The 15,344-nt window shown below is 40.6% G+C and overlaps 1 protein-coding gene across 8 annotated transcripts in view; it reads right to left on the bottom strand.

The window, feature by feature from the left end:
- COL6A3 (collagen type VI alpha 3 chain) overlaps positions 1-15,344 on the bottom strand; it is a 138,664-nt gene that overhangs the window by 67,684 nt on the left and 55,636 nt on the right. For 6 of the 8 annotated variants that reach the window (XM_073646691.1, XM_073646697.1, XM_073646690.1 and 3 more), the window contains 5 exons: positions 11,072-11,653; positions 7,137-7,751; positions 6,259-6,858; positions 3,861-4,466; positions 1,693-2,298 (listed from right to left, as the gene is read on the bottom strand). In XM_073646691.1, the coding sequence (XP_073502792.1) occupies positions 1,693-2,298; positions 3,861-4,466; positions 6,259-6,858; positions 7,137-7,751; positions 11,072-11,653 (3,009 nt within the window). The remainder of the gene's footprint in view (positions 1-1,692; positions 2,299-3,860; positions 4,467-6,258; positions 6,859-7,136; positions 7,752-11,071; positions 11,654-15,344) is intronic. The other 2 variants (XM_073646693.1, XM_073646698.1) reach the window with 1 other exon arrangement.

Raw genomic sequence — 15,344 nt, 5'->3', positions numbered from 1 at the left:
GTAGAAGTGTCCTACCCCAAACTCTACCCTTTAAAATACCCATAAATTGTGCCTAATGCATGTAGGATCTGAAGAATGAAATCATAGTGGCATTAATGTTATGTTCACTACAATAAAAAAAAGAAATGTAGCTTAAAGCACCATTCTGGATTTTTTTTTTATTTAGGTGTCAGAGTGGTATCACCAATGTAAGCTCTCCGCCCCTAGTAATATACTCACAGGCTGCTGTCTTTTGCTCTTCCCAGAGCCGCCATCTTGTGGCCGCAGCTTCTCACTGTCACAAGCTCTTAATGTAAATCTATGAGAGCCTTGTTCTGGCCTAGTCCTGACTCTCATAGACATCCATTGAGAAGTGGCCTCCGGCTCGCCCAGCAAACACTGGAGCGATTCAGCATGTAACAAACAGCAGAAAACCACTGGAGTGGCACTGAGAAAAGAAGAAGACGGCGGCTGGTAATAATATTACTAAAGGCAGAGAACTTACATTAGTACCATCACTCCGGCGGTGAAATAACAAAAACTGTTCTAGGCTTCTAGCTTAAACATTGTACACTTCAATATTCTTCTCTAAAAACGTCAAGTTTTGTTCTCAAAATTTTCTGCAGAAGTCCACTGCCCCCAACCTTCCAGTTTACTGCTCGCCAGGGGATGGTCAGCTCCTGCTGGATTAATAGTTCTGACCAGAGGCATTGTTGTCCTCTGGACAGAACTGTGAGTTCTCTGATTCTGCAATCAGTGGCAGCTTTGCCTCTGCAACACTGAAGAAGCTCACAAGGTTGGGAGTTAACAGTGTGGTCCAGTGATCTGGGCAGCTGCAGAGCAGTGCTTGCAAGCTCTATTGGAAAGAGCTTGTTAGCACTGCACGTGTTTGGCCACTACTGATAGACTGCAATAGTTTCTTGCTCCCCAGACAATGAGCAGTGAACAAAAAAATTACAATTCCTACATTCATGAGAACTGGGGGCATTTTAATACCAAGTAAATAGAACAGTTGCTTGTTATTTCAAGCAAATTGCACTTTCATCCATTTAAGATAATGAGAAACCTTTCAACCCTAATGGAATTATAATTATTGCCATCACAGAATGTAATGGCATATTGATCGGTCGGGCGCTAGGGGCCATGGTGGTCCTGCTGAGCAGTATTGTGATTCACCTGTTAGTTTTGCTTTACAATGGTGGATTCTTGACATTTTATTTATTTATTTTACTCACTTATATAGCGCCATTAATTCCACAGCGCTTTACATATATTATCATCACTGTCTCTATTGGGGCTCACAATCTACATTCCCTATCAGTATATCTTTGGCATGCGGGAGAAAATCAGAGAACTCGGAGGAAACCCTCGCAAACACGGGGAGAACATACAAACTCCTTGCAGATGAACCCAGGATCCCAGCGCTGCAGTGCTAACCACTGAGCCAACTTGCTGCCCACATCAGCTAATACTTTATACTATAATACAGGGGTGGATACACCATTGGTGCAACTTGTGCAGCTGCACAGGAGCCCAAAAAGTATGGAAGCCCACTTCTAACTGCAAAGCAGCAAGCCATAGACTGAATGGGCACATATACTGTCCTTGAACATGGGTTAGTTTCTGTATGTGTCTACCTGCTATAAATCATAGCTATTAACTGCAATAATAAATGAATATGTATGAAAACTGTGAAAATAAGAGGGTACCTACCCTTGACACCATCTACAACACCTGGGCAAACACTCCTTTTTTGCAGAGCAGTTTCAAGAGTTATCAAAATCTGTTCATTCAGCTCTGAAAGCTGTTGGACAACAGGCACTCGGAAAGCACTTGGTCCATCACTTGTTATCTTGGCAACCTCATCAACACCTATGGTTCCCACACCAATTGCAAACACTTTGATTCCCCTACTAGACAAAGCTTGTGCCGCAGCCTGGCCATCACTGACGGACTTTGCCCCAGTGATAATGAAAGCAATTTGTGGAACGTTGCTGTCAATTCTACTGCCTGCTAGTTTTACAAAGTGTTTATCCTGCAGATGGCGAATAGCTGCAGCCAGATTGGCCACTTGGCCTCCTTTGTACTCGGCTTTTGTTACAGCCTCTATGATGTCGTCTCTGCTCTTGTATTCTCGCAGGAAAAACTCATCGGTCACATCTGAGTTGAACTGAGCCAGTCCAAATTGAATAGCTCCCTCTTCCTCCACCAGGGCATCTGGTATTCCTGATACGAACTCAAGAACCTCTTTAAAATTATCTCGTCCAAAGTTTATGGAGCCATCCACAAGGAAAACAATGTCGGCTTCTTTCTTGCCATCTGAAACATTACAGTGAGATTATGACTGTTATGAGGCATTTGTATTTTACATCTGAAAAGAGAAATTATTCAAGAAGGCAGTAGGAGTAGACTTACAAGACATATCGTTGAGTTGTCAAACCCCAAACTTTGTATAAAAAATATATACAAGTGGAAGGGTTTCTAAAGTTGGCACTGATGTATACGTATTGTCGCTGTGTTGTTTTTCATGCTATGTGTTTTTGTGAGACTGTATAAAATTTTTAAAGTTTGAAATTGGTGTCCTTAACTTAATTTGCAGAAAGGTATGTGGAAGTGACAAATCTGAAGCAGCGGCACCTTTGCCCTAGGAGCCAAATTGTAGCTTAAAAATGGAGTTAAAACATAGTTTGGTATAAATGAGGAAAATACTAAGATTTCTCCATATTTTACCATTTTAAATTGAAAATATTATATGATTTTTATCTTTGGAATTAGAGCTAATAACAATTGGAATGCAAAGCATTTAGCATCTTTCATCTTTTGGAACATTAGATGATTTGCAATGAATGCTTTTTCAACATAGGCAATTTCACCTACACAATCACAATGACTCTTACGTTCCCTATAGAGAATCTGTCGGCAGGTTTTTGCTATGTAATCTTAAGAAAGCAGGAAATAGAGGCTGAAACACAGAATTCAGTGATGTGTAACTTATTAGGCTATGTGCTGTTACTTACTTACAATGAAGGTGTTATCAACAGGAGATGATCACTGCTGGACTACAGCTGACAAGACTGCTAGTCCAACCACCTCCTCTGATAAGCAGCTCAGTGTCCATAGACAATGTACATATGGAGCCTGGTGTGGGCGCGGGAAGCTTTCTGAGCTCTGTTTCACGCTACATCTAAGAATTCTGATTATGTCACAACTGCTGCACCCAGTAAACTAAGTGATACATCACTGAATTCAGGGTCTCTTTTCGTACATTATGCTACTCTCAAATGAGGTAGCAAAAACCTGCTGACAGATTCCCTTTTAAGACCCCTTATTAGGTAGAGTTATACCATACATTATCAGTTGCATACTTAAAGGGGTTATTTAAGAATTTTATTATTTTTTTGCATATGGGCCTAAGAATTGACAGGCAGGTAACTGCTAATTACCTTCCAGTTCTGCCCAGTGACAATTTCTGCTGCCTCAGAGCAGTCACGGACCGTTCCTGCCAGATATCACCCTGCTTCCGTTGACGTCACGTCAAGAAAGCAGCGTCTTCTCTTCCGCTCTGGTCTGTTGACGGGACATCTCTGCCAATGTTATGCTGATTGATGGCCAGCTCCCCGCTGTCTAACTGTGAAGAACCAGCTGTCAATCACCATGATGTCTGCAGTGACGTCCCGCTGACCGAAAGAGAAAGATCTGCTCTATTGACGAGAGGTGAAATGAAACAGAGAAATAGCCGGCTGAGCTAGCAGAGATCGTCCCCGTGCAGAACAGGCCAGTACTTAGCAACGGCTTTCCTGTTAGTCTTTGGCCCCATACACAACAATAATAAAAGTCCTGGATAACATTTTTAACTGCATATGCTAAAGTTGAGTACTTACCACTTGGGACTTCTGGTAGTGATGGTGGTAAAGTTGGATCAACAGGACTTGTAAACGACCTGAATAAGATGCTTTCGATGTTTGATAAGTCCTTAAATTCCCTGACAGTGAAGAGATAGCGTGAGTCTGACACAATGCGCTCCACTTCATCTCTGTCCGCATTGCCACTGGCTACAGCAAGAGATCTGATCCTGTTAGTTCCAAGTAATCTAGCAGCTCCAGTAACATCATCTTCAGACTTGCCCCCGGTAAGAAGTACCAGATATTGTGGCACCCCGTCTTCGATTCTACTCCCAGCTGATTTGATAAAATGATTCTTTGCTACAAAATCTAGAGCTTTTCCAATATTCAGTTGATCCCCTCCTTTGTTTCGCAGACGACGAATGCTTTGAATCAAGGCAGGCTTGTTCATGTGGGCCTTCAGAAGAAACTCTGTAGCAGGATTATTACTGAACTGAACCAAGCCTACCCTCACTTTATTAGGCGCAATCTCAAGGTTCTGTATAACTTTCAAGATAAAATCCCGAATGTTAGCAGTGCCATCAGCACCTGTTTTTGTCGAACTGTCAATCAGGAAGACAATATCCCGTCTATCAGGATCAGACTCTATAGAAAAAAAAGAAATATGGCATTTGAAAATAGGGAAACCATTTCATGTATTATATTCTCAAAAGTTTTAAAGGGGTTTTAGCATCATAGATATTTATCACTAGAAATAAGCAAATGTTTCTAAGGCAAATCTAATTCATTTTGAATTTTATAAAAATGTAGGATTAACCTAAATTTGGCATTTTTCTTGATTATAGAGGGCCTGGAAAGGGGTTAAAAAGGAAGCACTGGCACATAATAAGAGATGTGGAAGAGGACATCACCTGCCATGGAGAAAGGTGCCAGAGTGAGCGAGTAGAGGACCGGTAGGAAAGCTGCTGCAGTGAGACAGATGAGCGGCGGGATGACTTTATTATTGTCTAGTATGACCTCAGAGTATAAGTCACTTTTGATTTGTATTGAATGAACTTAATGTGAATCACATTTTCTGGTTAAATCCAAGCAAACTGACAAATGTGAATTTTTCCTAATTTATACAACTATTTATTGCCATCCATGGGTTCTGCTAAATTTTGGATTACTGAAGGTCACACTGCTGGTACCTGCACCAGTTATTAAAGTAGGGGTCTCGTGAGAAATGATCAAATATATGCAAAGCTGCTCCAGTTTACGGGACTGGTAGATTTAACCGATCATCATTAAGCCCAATGAATGGAGCAGCATTCATTCATTAATTAAATTCATTCATTCATTCAAGAAGGGTGTAAGAACTGAGGACTGAAAACCCTCTTTCTAGTGATCAAGGGGTTTTCTGCAGTATGTCATTTATCACTTTTCTCGTGGATCTATTTGGTGGTAAATCCTCTGTACGATGATGACTTACTAATTATAGTACTAAGTACTAAATGCAATATTTAGCATTTTTATTAATTTACAAATTATTCGTCCTTAATTTGCCATTGCTGAACCTATTTCTGTCCCATCAACTCCCACTTTGGTTAATCACTATCATTAGCGGAAATGTAATATTATAAGCATCTAAATTCTGGTTTAATTTGCAATAAACTGGAGTGTAAAACTTCCATTAGATTTGTGCTGTGTTTTAGACACTTTGTGTGTTTCTTACACACTTAAAATGTGTCATAAGGCACCGAAATTAAAAAATATATATATTATCCTAAAGCTAGTCAACCAAGAGGTGAAAAGGAAATGTCTAACATGTTTAACAAGATGCGGGATGAGCCACTGTGATACATTTGGTGCATATTCTGCCTGACTGGTCTGGTTCTAAGCTGTCAATATTGAGGTTAATATTAATCTACCCCATTATGTTTGATGTTCGTTCATGCAAAATTGGGCTGTGTCAATGCAAGGGAGAGTTAAGTTTGAAGTCTTTCACTTAAGGCCCCCATACATATTAGAGTAACGTCAGCCAAACCCCGGTGATATCAATGGGTTCAGCTGACATTTCAATGTGTATAGGCGCTCCAATCCGCCCATGGCAGATGATGTTGGGGGGATAAGAATCCAGCAAGATGATTTTGGACTGGCAATCTTCTTGTTCTCTAAGAGATAAGCCGCCAGAAATGTCTGGCAGTGTCTCTCCCATAGAGAACACAGGAGTCCTCAAGTTTTTATGAAAGTGCAAAAAATATTTTTTTCTGTTTATGCACACAAAGCTTTTTGAGCTTTTTTTCATGAAAAAATGGTTCTATTGAAAGCTATGTTCTAAAAGTAAAGTTTTATTTTCATTGTTTGTAAAAGTTCTTCAATTTATAGGAGAATAATTAGTAATAAGTAACGAGGAAAATACTTATTTTGGCGACCCACAATTTTATAAAATTATTACCTGCAGTTGTTCCTGATTGTCTTACAATTATCTCAGTTATTTGATTTTGATTCAGGCTGGTGACACTTGAAAGCAATCTTTGTTCCAGTGACGGCAGTTCCTGGAAACTAGAAACAGAATATGCATAATCTTGCCCAAAAGTTATTTTCCTGGCCTCGTCATTGTCAATGTTCTTTCCAATCACAAAAGGAAACACGGAAGATTCTTTAATTGCTCTTGCACCTTCTCCGACATCATCAGATGAAGGTCCAGAAGAGGTTACAATAAGAAACTGTGGAACTTGTTCTTCTATACGACTTCCAGATGGCCTGGTAAATATATTCTTTGACACATACTCCAGGGCGTTACCGGTGTTTATTGATGATCCACCTTTTGGTCGAATTCTCCTCACGGCACTTTGAACCTCTTCTTTGGTGGAGTGTGCGTTTAACAAGAATTCCACCTTGGGATCTTCACTGTACTGGACTACAGCTACACGTGTGGTGTCTGGACTGACATCCAATGTAGCTACAACCCGTTCTATCAGTGATTTCACATTGCTGAACTCGGAGGCTGCACTCCTTGACCCGTCAACTAGGAACACCACGTCTCTCTTTGCACCTATTAAAGATTACATTACACAAACTAAAGTGTTATTATATCATTAACAATAATGTGCAATTACATCATTTTCTGTCTAACGCTTCTCAATTGGGCCCTTTGCACCCATGTTTAATGATTTGATAACCTGGACCCCTGGACCACCCATAGTTGGACTGAAACAAGGTTACACGACCCATGGCTTGCTGTACGATTATGTATAATATAGCAATACTGTTAGATGTTATCATAGTAGGCCGGAGTTACTGGTAAAATTATATCATTGCAATTTTACCAACCTTGTAAGGTGACTGTAGGACGTGACTGCCTTAAAATTTCAATATCACCGGCTTGAGCTTCAATCATTGTTGATGTTAAGGTCTGATAAACAGCACCCAGTTGGCTGACATCAGGGACAGTAACGGCAAAGTCAGGAATGAAGGAGATTGTTCTCAGCTCTCCTACGTCAGCATTTCGGACTCCAATAGCAAATGGAATAACACCAGAATTCTTTAGATCTGTGGCAGGTCTCCTGACATCATCTCTTGACCTGGCAGTAGTCAGTAGAACCAAGAACTGGGGCACGCCCTCAGCTGACCGACTGCCTGCTGAACTGGTAAAGACATTGGAGGTGACGTAGTCCAATGCTGCCCCTGTGTTTAGTGGTGATCCACCAATAGGTGATAATTGCTGAATAGCTCTTACAACTCCTTGACCATCTGGATGAGTGTTCAGCAGAAAACTGGGTCGTGTGGAATCACTGTACTGAACAACTGCAATACGAATACGATCTTGACCCACATCAATGTTTTCCACCACCCTTTGAATAAAGGAACGAATAGAGGGAAAGCTGGATCTGCCATCGTTAGATCCATCAATCAAGAACACAATATCTTTCCTTCTGCTGATATCATCTAAAATGACAAGAAAACAAAAAAATTACACAGCCATACCTTTAAAATATCTGTAGGTCAAAATATTCTAGAAACATGAAGAGAAAATAACACGTTTTTGATGATCTTCAGAAGTTTCATTCGGATTTTAGAAGCTGCACTTACACATGACACTAATGTTCCCGAAGAAAGTAATCAAAATAATTGATGCTTTTACTAGTAAATGTATCTAAAATAATATTTTGTTTCATGAGGTCAGATACTAATCTACTGGCACCTGTAAACATCTAGACTTACAATAGTCTTCAGTGTCACGAGTAAGAAAATACTGTGTCTTTTTCTTGAAGTTTTAACTCTTAATGAGTAGGTCTAATCAGTGTTGGACTGATTTGCATGAGAAGATCATTACCAGCTGATCTTCACCATTAAAGGGGTATTATTGACGCACACATTCACAGGACATGTGTGTGATAGGTGTGGGTCAAACTTCTGGAATCTGCATCTAGAGTGGAGTGAAAAAGTGTTTGTCCCCTTCCTGATTTCTTATTCTTTTGCATGTTTGTCACACTTAAATGTTTCAGATCACAAAAAAAATTAAATATTAGACAAAGATAACATAAGTAAACACAAAGTGCAGTTTTTAAATGAAGGTCTTTATTATTAAGGGAAAAAGAAATTCAAATCTACAGTTCCCTGTATGAAAACGTGATTCCTCCCCCCTTTAAAACATAAATTAACTGTGGTTTATCACATCTTTGGGAAGCTGAGTTCAATTTCCCTAGCCACACACAGGCCTGATTACTGCCACACCTGTTCTCAATCAAGAAATCACTTAAATAGGACCTGCCTGACAAAGTGAAGTAGACAAAAAGATCCTCAAAAGCTAGACATCATGCTGCAATCCAAAGAGATTCAGGAACAATTGAGAAACAAAGTAATTGAGATCTATCAGTATGGAAATGGTTATAAAGCCATTTCCAAAGTTTTGGGACGCCAGCAAACCATAGTGAGAGCCATTATCCACAAATGGCGAAAACATGGAACATTGGTGAACCTTCCCAGGAGTGGCCGGCCGACCAAAATTACCCCAAGAGCGCAGCGATGACTCATCCAAGAGGTCACCAAAGACCCCACAACAACATCCAAAGAACTGCAGGCCTCACTTGCCTTAGCTAAGGTCAGTGTTTATGACTCCTCCATAAGAAAGAGGCTGGGCAAAAATGGCATGAATGTTCCAAGATGAAAACCAGGGCTGAGCAAAAAGAACATAAAGGCTCGTCTCAGTTTTGCCAGAAAACATCTTGATGATCAACAGGACTTTTCGAAGAATACTCTGTGGACTGACGAAACAAAAGTTGAACTTTTTGAAAGTTCTATGTCCCATTACATCTGATGAAGAAGTAACACAGCATTTCACAGTAATATATGGTTGTGGTAGTGTGATGATCTGGGGCTGTTTTGCTGCTTCAGGACCTGGAAGACTTGCTGTGGTAAATGGAACCATGAATTCTGCTGCCTACCAAAAAATCCTGAAGGAGAATGTCCGGCCATCTATTCATGACCTCAAGCTGAAGCGCACTAGGGTTATGCAGCAGGACAATGATCCAAAACACACAAGCAAGTCCACTTCTGAATGGCTTAAGAAAAACAAATTAAGACTTTGGAGTGGCCTAGTCAAAGTCCTGACCTTAATCCGATTGAGATTCTGTGGCATGACCTTAAAAAGGCGGTTCATGCTCGGAAACCCTCCAATGTGGCTGAATTACAACTATTTTGCAAAGATGAGTGGGCCAAAATTCCTCCAGAGCATTGTAAAAGACTCACTGCCAGTTATCGCAAACACTTGATTGCAGTTGTTGCTGCTAAGGGTGGCCCAACCAGTTATTAGGTTTAGGGGCAATCACTTTTTCACACAGGGCCCTGTAGGTTTGGATTTCTTTTTCCCTTAATAATAAAGACCCTCATTTAAAAAACTGCATTTTGTGTTTACTTGTGTTATATTTGTCTAATATTTAAATTTGTTTTGTGATCTGAAACCGTGTGACAAACATACAAAAGAATAAGAAATCAGGAAGGGGGCAAAGGCTTTTTCACACCACTGTGTATGGAGAACCAGGTTCCCTTAGTCACCATCCAGACTGGTGGATTGACCTTTGGTCCATGCATCCAGGCAAAGATCAAATAGAGGGATGGCTGCACAGGTTTCTCCATCCAGTGCAAATGGTGTAATAACGTAGATGTAGGACTCAAACTGAACAATACTCCTTCATATAGACTGTTAGAAATGACAAGTGTGTTCAGAGTGTAAAAATATATTTTTGCATTCTGGTGGGCCATGCAAACAACAATTCTATATGTGCCTTGACAACTTTCCTACAGTTAGTAATAATAATTATGTCAAAAGGGGAGATGTAAAATGCTGTAGTTGTTAAAACATGGCAGAAACTAAATGTTGAAGGAATAGAAGCACACGTGTGAGTGTAATGGATAACTTTTACATTTTTTATGAATGTAAACATTACAACTTAATCGCATGGAGCAGGTAAGCTTTTTTGGCCTCTTAAGCAAACATACCCTTATGCATTCAAACACTCATACTATAAGCCACAGTGCTCCAGTAACAAAGACAACTAGAGCAACCCCATAACAGTAGAAGCCAAAGCACTATAAAAGTGACAGCAACATCACCTGTATACCAGTGACAGCCACAGCGATCCCATACCTGTGACAGCCACAGCGCTCTCATACTAGTGAGAGATACAGCTTTGCCATAGCAGTAACAGTAGCCATCACAGTGCCCTCATGAAGGCCCAGCTGCTGCAACACCTCTATGGGGAAGCCAGCCATTGTGTCACCACAGCAATGACCTTCACTTGAAATCCAGCCACAGTGCTACATTAATGCAAGCCATAATGTTACCTATTGAGCATAAGTCTAATTAAATGTTTGCAAACCATATTTTGCCAATTAAGAACAACCAAAGAATGCTAAAACAGTGCCGCTATGGAAGCCATGCCTCAGCATACTCACCTGAATCCAACTCTCGTCCAGTCTCTGAAATGTAGAAGGTTACATATAAGGAGCTCACGGCTCATGTGCAACCTACTGCTCCATCACGTATCTCTAAGATCAGTGCTGGAAAGAAAGAACCAGACTTTCTTTTGAAGGTCAGAAAAATGAAGATATCTTGTGATTGCTGTGTGAGAGCTATGGTCAGTTAAGGTAGGGGCACATTGTGATACACCTCCACCAGAAAAGTAAGGCATTGTGCCCCAAGCTAAGTCTGAGCACCAGCAAATGTGGAAATCTGGGAAAAAAAAACAAAAATAAAAAGTACTTACAAGGTTCTGTTGGCACCTCCACTGAGATGGTTTTTATGAGATTAATAAATTGTGACTGTAAAGTGGAGAGATCTCCCAGGGACTCTGAGGACACAATAAATTGTGGTGCCAAAACAATCTTCTCAAGTTCCTCAGATTCGGCCCTTAGTGCCTTGATCGCAAATGTCACCACACCAGCTCTCTTCAATTTATTTGCTGCCTGATCTACGCTGTCTCCAGATTTGCCTGCAGCCAGCAAGACTAGGTATTGTTGTACCCCCTCTTGAATTCTACTTCCAGACTCTGGTGTGAAAAGATTGCCATGAGCATAATCCAGAGCACCTCCAATATTGAACTCCTTGCTTGGTTTGAATCTCATCCTTCGTACTGTACTGACTACCTCGGGTTTTGTTTGAAATGAGTCAAACTTAAATTCCACTTTCACATTTTCACCGACTAAACCCAAAGATATACGAGTTTCATCTGGGCTAACGTTGAGACCATCAATGACGTTTGCCACAAAGTTTCGAACAGGTGGAAAACTCCCAGCAATATTGTTGGAACCATCAATCAGGAATAAGATGTCCCTTTTGCTTTCTGTTTCTGTACAAAAAGGCACCAAAATGGTTTAAAAGTTAAACAAACCCTCTTAATAAATCGTCAAAATGTGACCTAACCCACCAAAATCATCTACTTTGTAAACCAGATGCAGAAAATATTTAATATCTGATATACAGTGGGTATGGAAAGTATTCAGACCCCTTTAAATTTTTCACTCTTTGTTTCATTGCAGCCTTTTGGTAAATTTTCAAAAGTTCATTTTTTTTTCATTAAAGTACACTCTGCACCCCATCTTGACTGAAAAAAACCCAGAACAGAAATGTAGAAATTTTTGCAAATTTATTATAAAGAAAAACTGAAATATCACATGGTCATAAGTATTCAGACCCTTTGCTCAGTATTGAGTAGTAGCACCCTTTTGAGCTAGTACAGCCATGAGTCTTCTTGGGAATGGTGCAAAAATTTTTGACACCTGGATTTGGGGATCCTCTGCCATTCTTCCTTGCAGATCCTCTCCAGTTCCGTCAGGTTGGATGGTGAATATTTGTGGACAGACATTTTCAGGTCTCACCAGAGATGCACCATTGGGTTTAGGTCAGGGCTCTGGTTGGGCCAGTCAAGAATCGTCACAGAGTTGTTATGAAGCCACTCCTTTGTTATTTTAGCTGTGTGCGTAGGGTCATTGTCTTGTTGGAAGGTGAACCTTCGGCCAAGTCTGAGGACCAGAGCACTCTGGAAGAGGTTTTCATCCAGGATATCTCTGTACTTGGCCGCATTCATGTTTCCTTCAATTGCAACCAGTCATCCTGTCCCTGCAGCTGAAAAACACTCCCATAGCATGATGCTGCCACCATCATATTTCACTGTTGGGATTGTATTGGGCAGGTGATGAGCAGTGCCTGGTTTTCTCCAAACATTCCGCTTAGAATTATCACCAAAAAGTTCTATCTTCGTCTCATCAGACCAGAGAATCTTATTTCTCATAGTCTTGAGCAAACTCTATGCGGGCTTTAATATGTTTTGCACTGAGGAGAGGCTTCCGTCAGGCCACTCTGCCATAAAGGCCTGACTGGTGGAGGGCTGTAGTGATAGTTGACTTTGTGGAACTTTCTCCCATCTCCCTACTGCATCTTTGGAGCTCAGCCACAGTGATCTTGGGGTTCTTCTTTACCTCTCTCACCAAGGCTCTTCTCCCACGATTGCTCAGTTTGGCTGGATTACCACGTCTAGGAAGACTTCTGGTGGTCCCAAACTTCTTCCATTCAAGGAATATGGAGGCCACTGTGCTCTTTGGAACCTTGAGTAATGTTGAAATTCTTTTGTAACCTTGGCCAGATCTGTGCCTTGCCACAATTGTCTCTGAGCTCCTTGGGCAGTTCCATTGGGCTCATGATTCTCATTTGGTCTGACATGCACTGTGAGCTGTGAGGTCTTTTATAGACAGGTGTGTTCCTTTCCAAATCAAGTCCTTTCAGTTTAATTAAACACAGCTGGACTCCAATGAAGGAGTAGAACTATCTCAAGAGGACAGCATGTGACTTAAATATGAGTGTCTGAGCAAAAGGTCGGAATACTTATGACCATGTGATATTTCAGTTTTTCTTTTTTAATAAATTTGCAAAAATGTCTACATTTCTGTTTTTTTCAGTCAAGATGGGGTGCAGAGGGTACTTTAATGAGAAAAAAATGAACTTTTTAGAATTTACCAAATGGCTGCAATGAAACAAAGAGTGAAAAATTTAAAGGCCTCTGAATACTTTCCGTATCCACTGTAGGAGCCATAAGTAATAGTAAAAGATAAGAAATGTAATTACTACCCAACAAAAATAAAACATTTTAGAATATAGTTCAACTCATGACACATAATGGGTCTCTGACTATAATGGGAGATGCCACATGGAATCTATTGTGGGCCGGTTACTTAGAACTTTGCAGGTGAGGTTTTATCATCTGATGTTTGTCTTAGTGACCATCCCACTATGGGTATCCTGCTGTGTTTCCTGAAGATAGCTTAAGAAGACATGTCAGCATTCCTGCCATGCCTGCTGTATTAAGTATTCCCCATAAAGTGTATTCCACAAAAAAATATGTGGCATTCACAACATAGTAGTAAAATCCATGAATATATGTATTTATTCCATTAAAAAAATTGTTGAGGGGTATACAGCAATAATGGTCAGCAGACTGCTTATAGCTGTTTTGCACACAATGCACTTTCTCAAATCTTTGATTTCTTGAGAAAGCACATTGTGCGCGAAACGGATGTTGTCAACCTGCTGGCCATTATTGCTGTAAATCCCTCAACTATTTTTCTTATGGAATGATTAAAGGGTGGTCCGAAGACAAAGTAATTTTCCTTCTAAATGTCTATCTATTTAGTGCCTATTAGTGATGAGCGAGCATGCTCGAGTGTTTTCCGAGTATCTTCAGCGTGCTCAGGTGTTATGTTTGAGTCACGCCGTGCACATGATTTGCGACTGTTTGACAGCTTTAATACATGTGAGGAATGCTTGTTTCTTAGGCATTCCTCACATGTATTAAAGCTGTCAAACAGTCGCAAATCATGCGCACAGAGTGACTAAAACAAAACACCCGAGCACGCTGAAGATACTCGGTGAGCACCCGACCATGCTCGCTGAAAGGGTTAACAGAACTTACTCGCTCATCACTAATGCCTATATCTAAACTATTTTCTAATATACTTGCATTCAAAATTCCCTATCCTTCCCTAACTACACTATCTAACAGCTATTGTATTTTGTTCCCTTCTTAGTATTTGATGATGTTTTGTTTGTGAATACCAGTGTATGCTGGGATACTCAAGCAAAGCATCATCAGGGGGCAGAGGCTGTGGTCTGGGGGCAGCCTTTGGCTCCATTCTGAACGAATCATCAGCGCTGCTTGTTTCAGGGGCTGGGCTAGTCCCTGCTCTGTCCCTAGATGCTGTGTGATGTGCACAATCACAGCGCTCTCTCTGTTGTTGGCTCAGATCAGCTGTAACGAGCTGGCAACAGAACGTTGTCAGAATACCCAGTGTGCAGAGACCAGTGCCACCCCTGCAAGTGACGTCACTGCATGCCAGGCATTCTGACACTGCGCTCTATTGCCAGCTCGTTACTGCTGAGCTGAGCCAATAACAGAGAGTGCGCTGTCATTGTGCACATCACCCAGTGCATAGTGTGCAGGGACTAGTCTGGCCCCTGAAACAAGGGTCACTTATGACTCTTTGTTTCAGGGAGGGGGCACTTTGTTTGAGTATCCAAGCATGCTCTGAATGAAGCTTCATAAAAAAGGAAGTGAAAAAAATAGAAAAGCAGTTAGATAGGGCAGTTAGGGAATGGTAGTGATTTTTTTATTCAAGTATATTTAAAAATAGTTTAGATTATGGCATTTAATATATAGGAATTTAGAATGAAAATTACTTTTGCGTTCGGACCACTCCTTTAAATATTTTCATGGATTTGACTATGTAGTGAGTGTCACATATTTATTCTTTGTGGAACACATAGTTGGATTTCTTTTGAAAACTGAGCCCCATCAATGTAGAAACCCCCTTAATGCCTGTATTGGGTAGTAGTTTTGCTATATGAATTCCTCATAAAATACAGTAATAATTCTGGATTATCTTGTCATAAAACTGCATTGTGCTGCTCCTCTGACATTCCTCCTGGAAATGTAAGAATAAGTTGACAGCTAGTGTTATCATTCCCCATAGCAATAGGTTGTGTCCCTC

This window comes from Phyllobates terribilis, unplaced genomic scaffold (genome assembly GCF_046119375.1).
Source record: "Phyllobates terribilis strain yellow unplaced genomic scaffold, ASM4611937v1 Scaffold_9__5_contigs__length_417890890, whole genome shotgun sequence".
Taxonomy (NCBI): Eukaryota; Metazoa; Chordata; class Amphibia; order Anura; family Dendrobatidae; genus Phyllobates; species Phyllobates terribilis.
The sequence above is the reverse complement of the archived record's forward strand: the minus strand, read 5'-3'. Positions and strand labels throughout refer to the sequence as shown.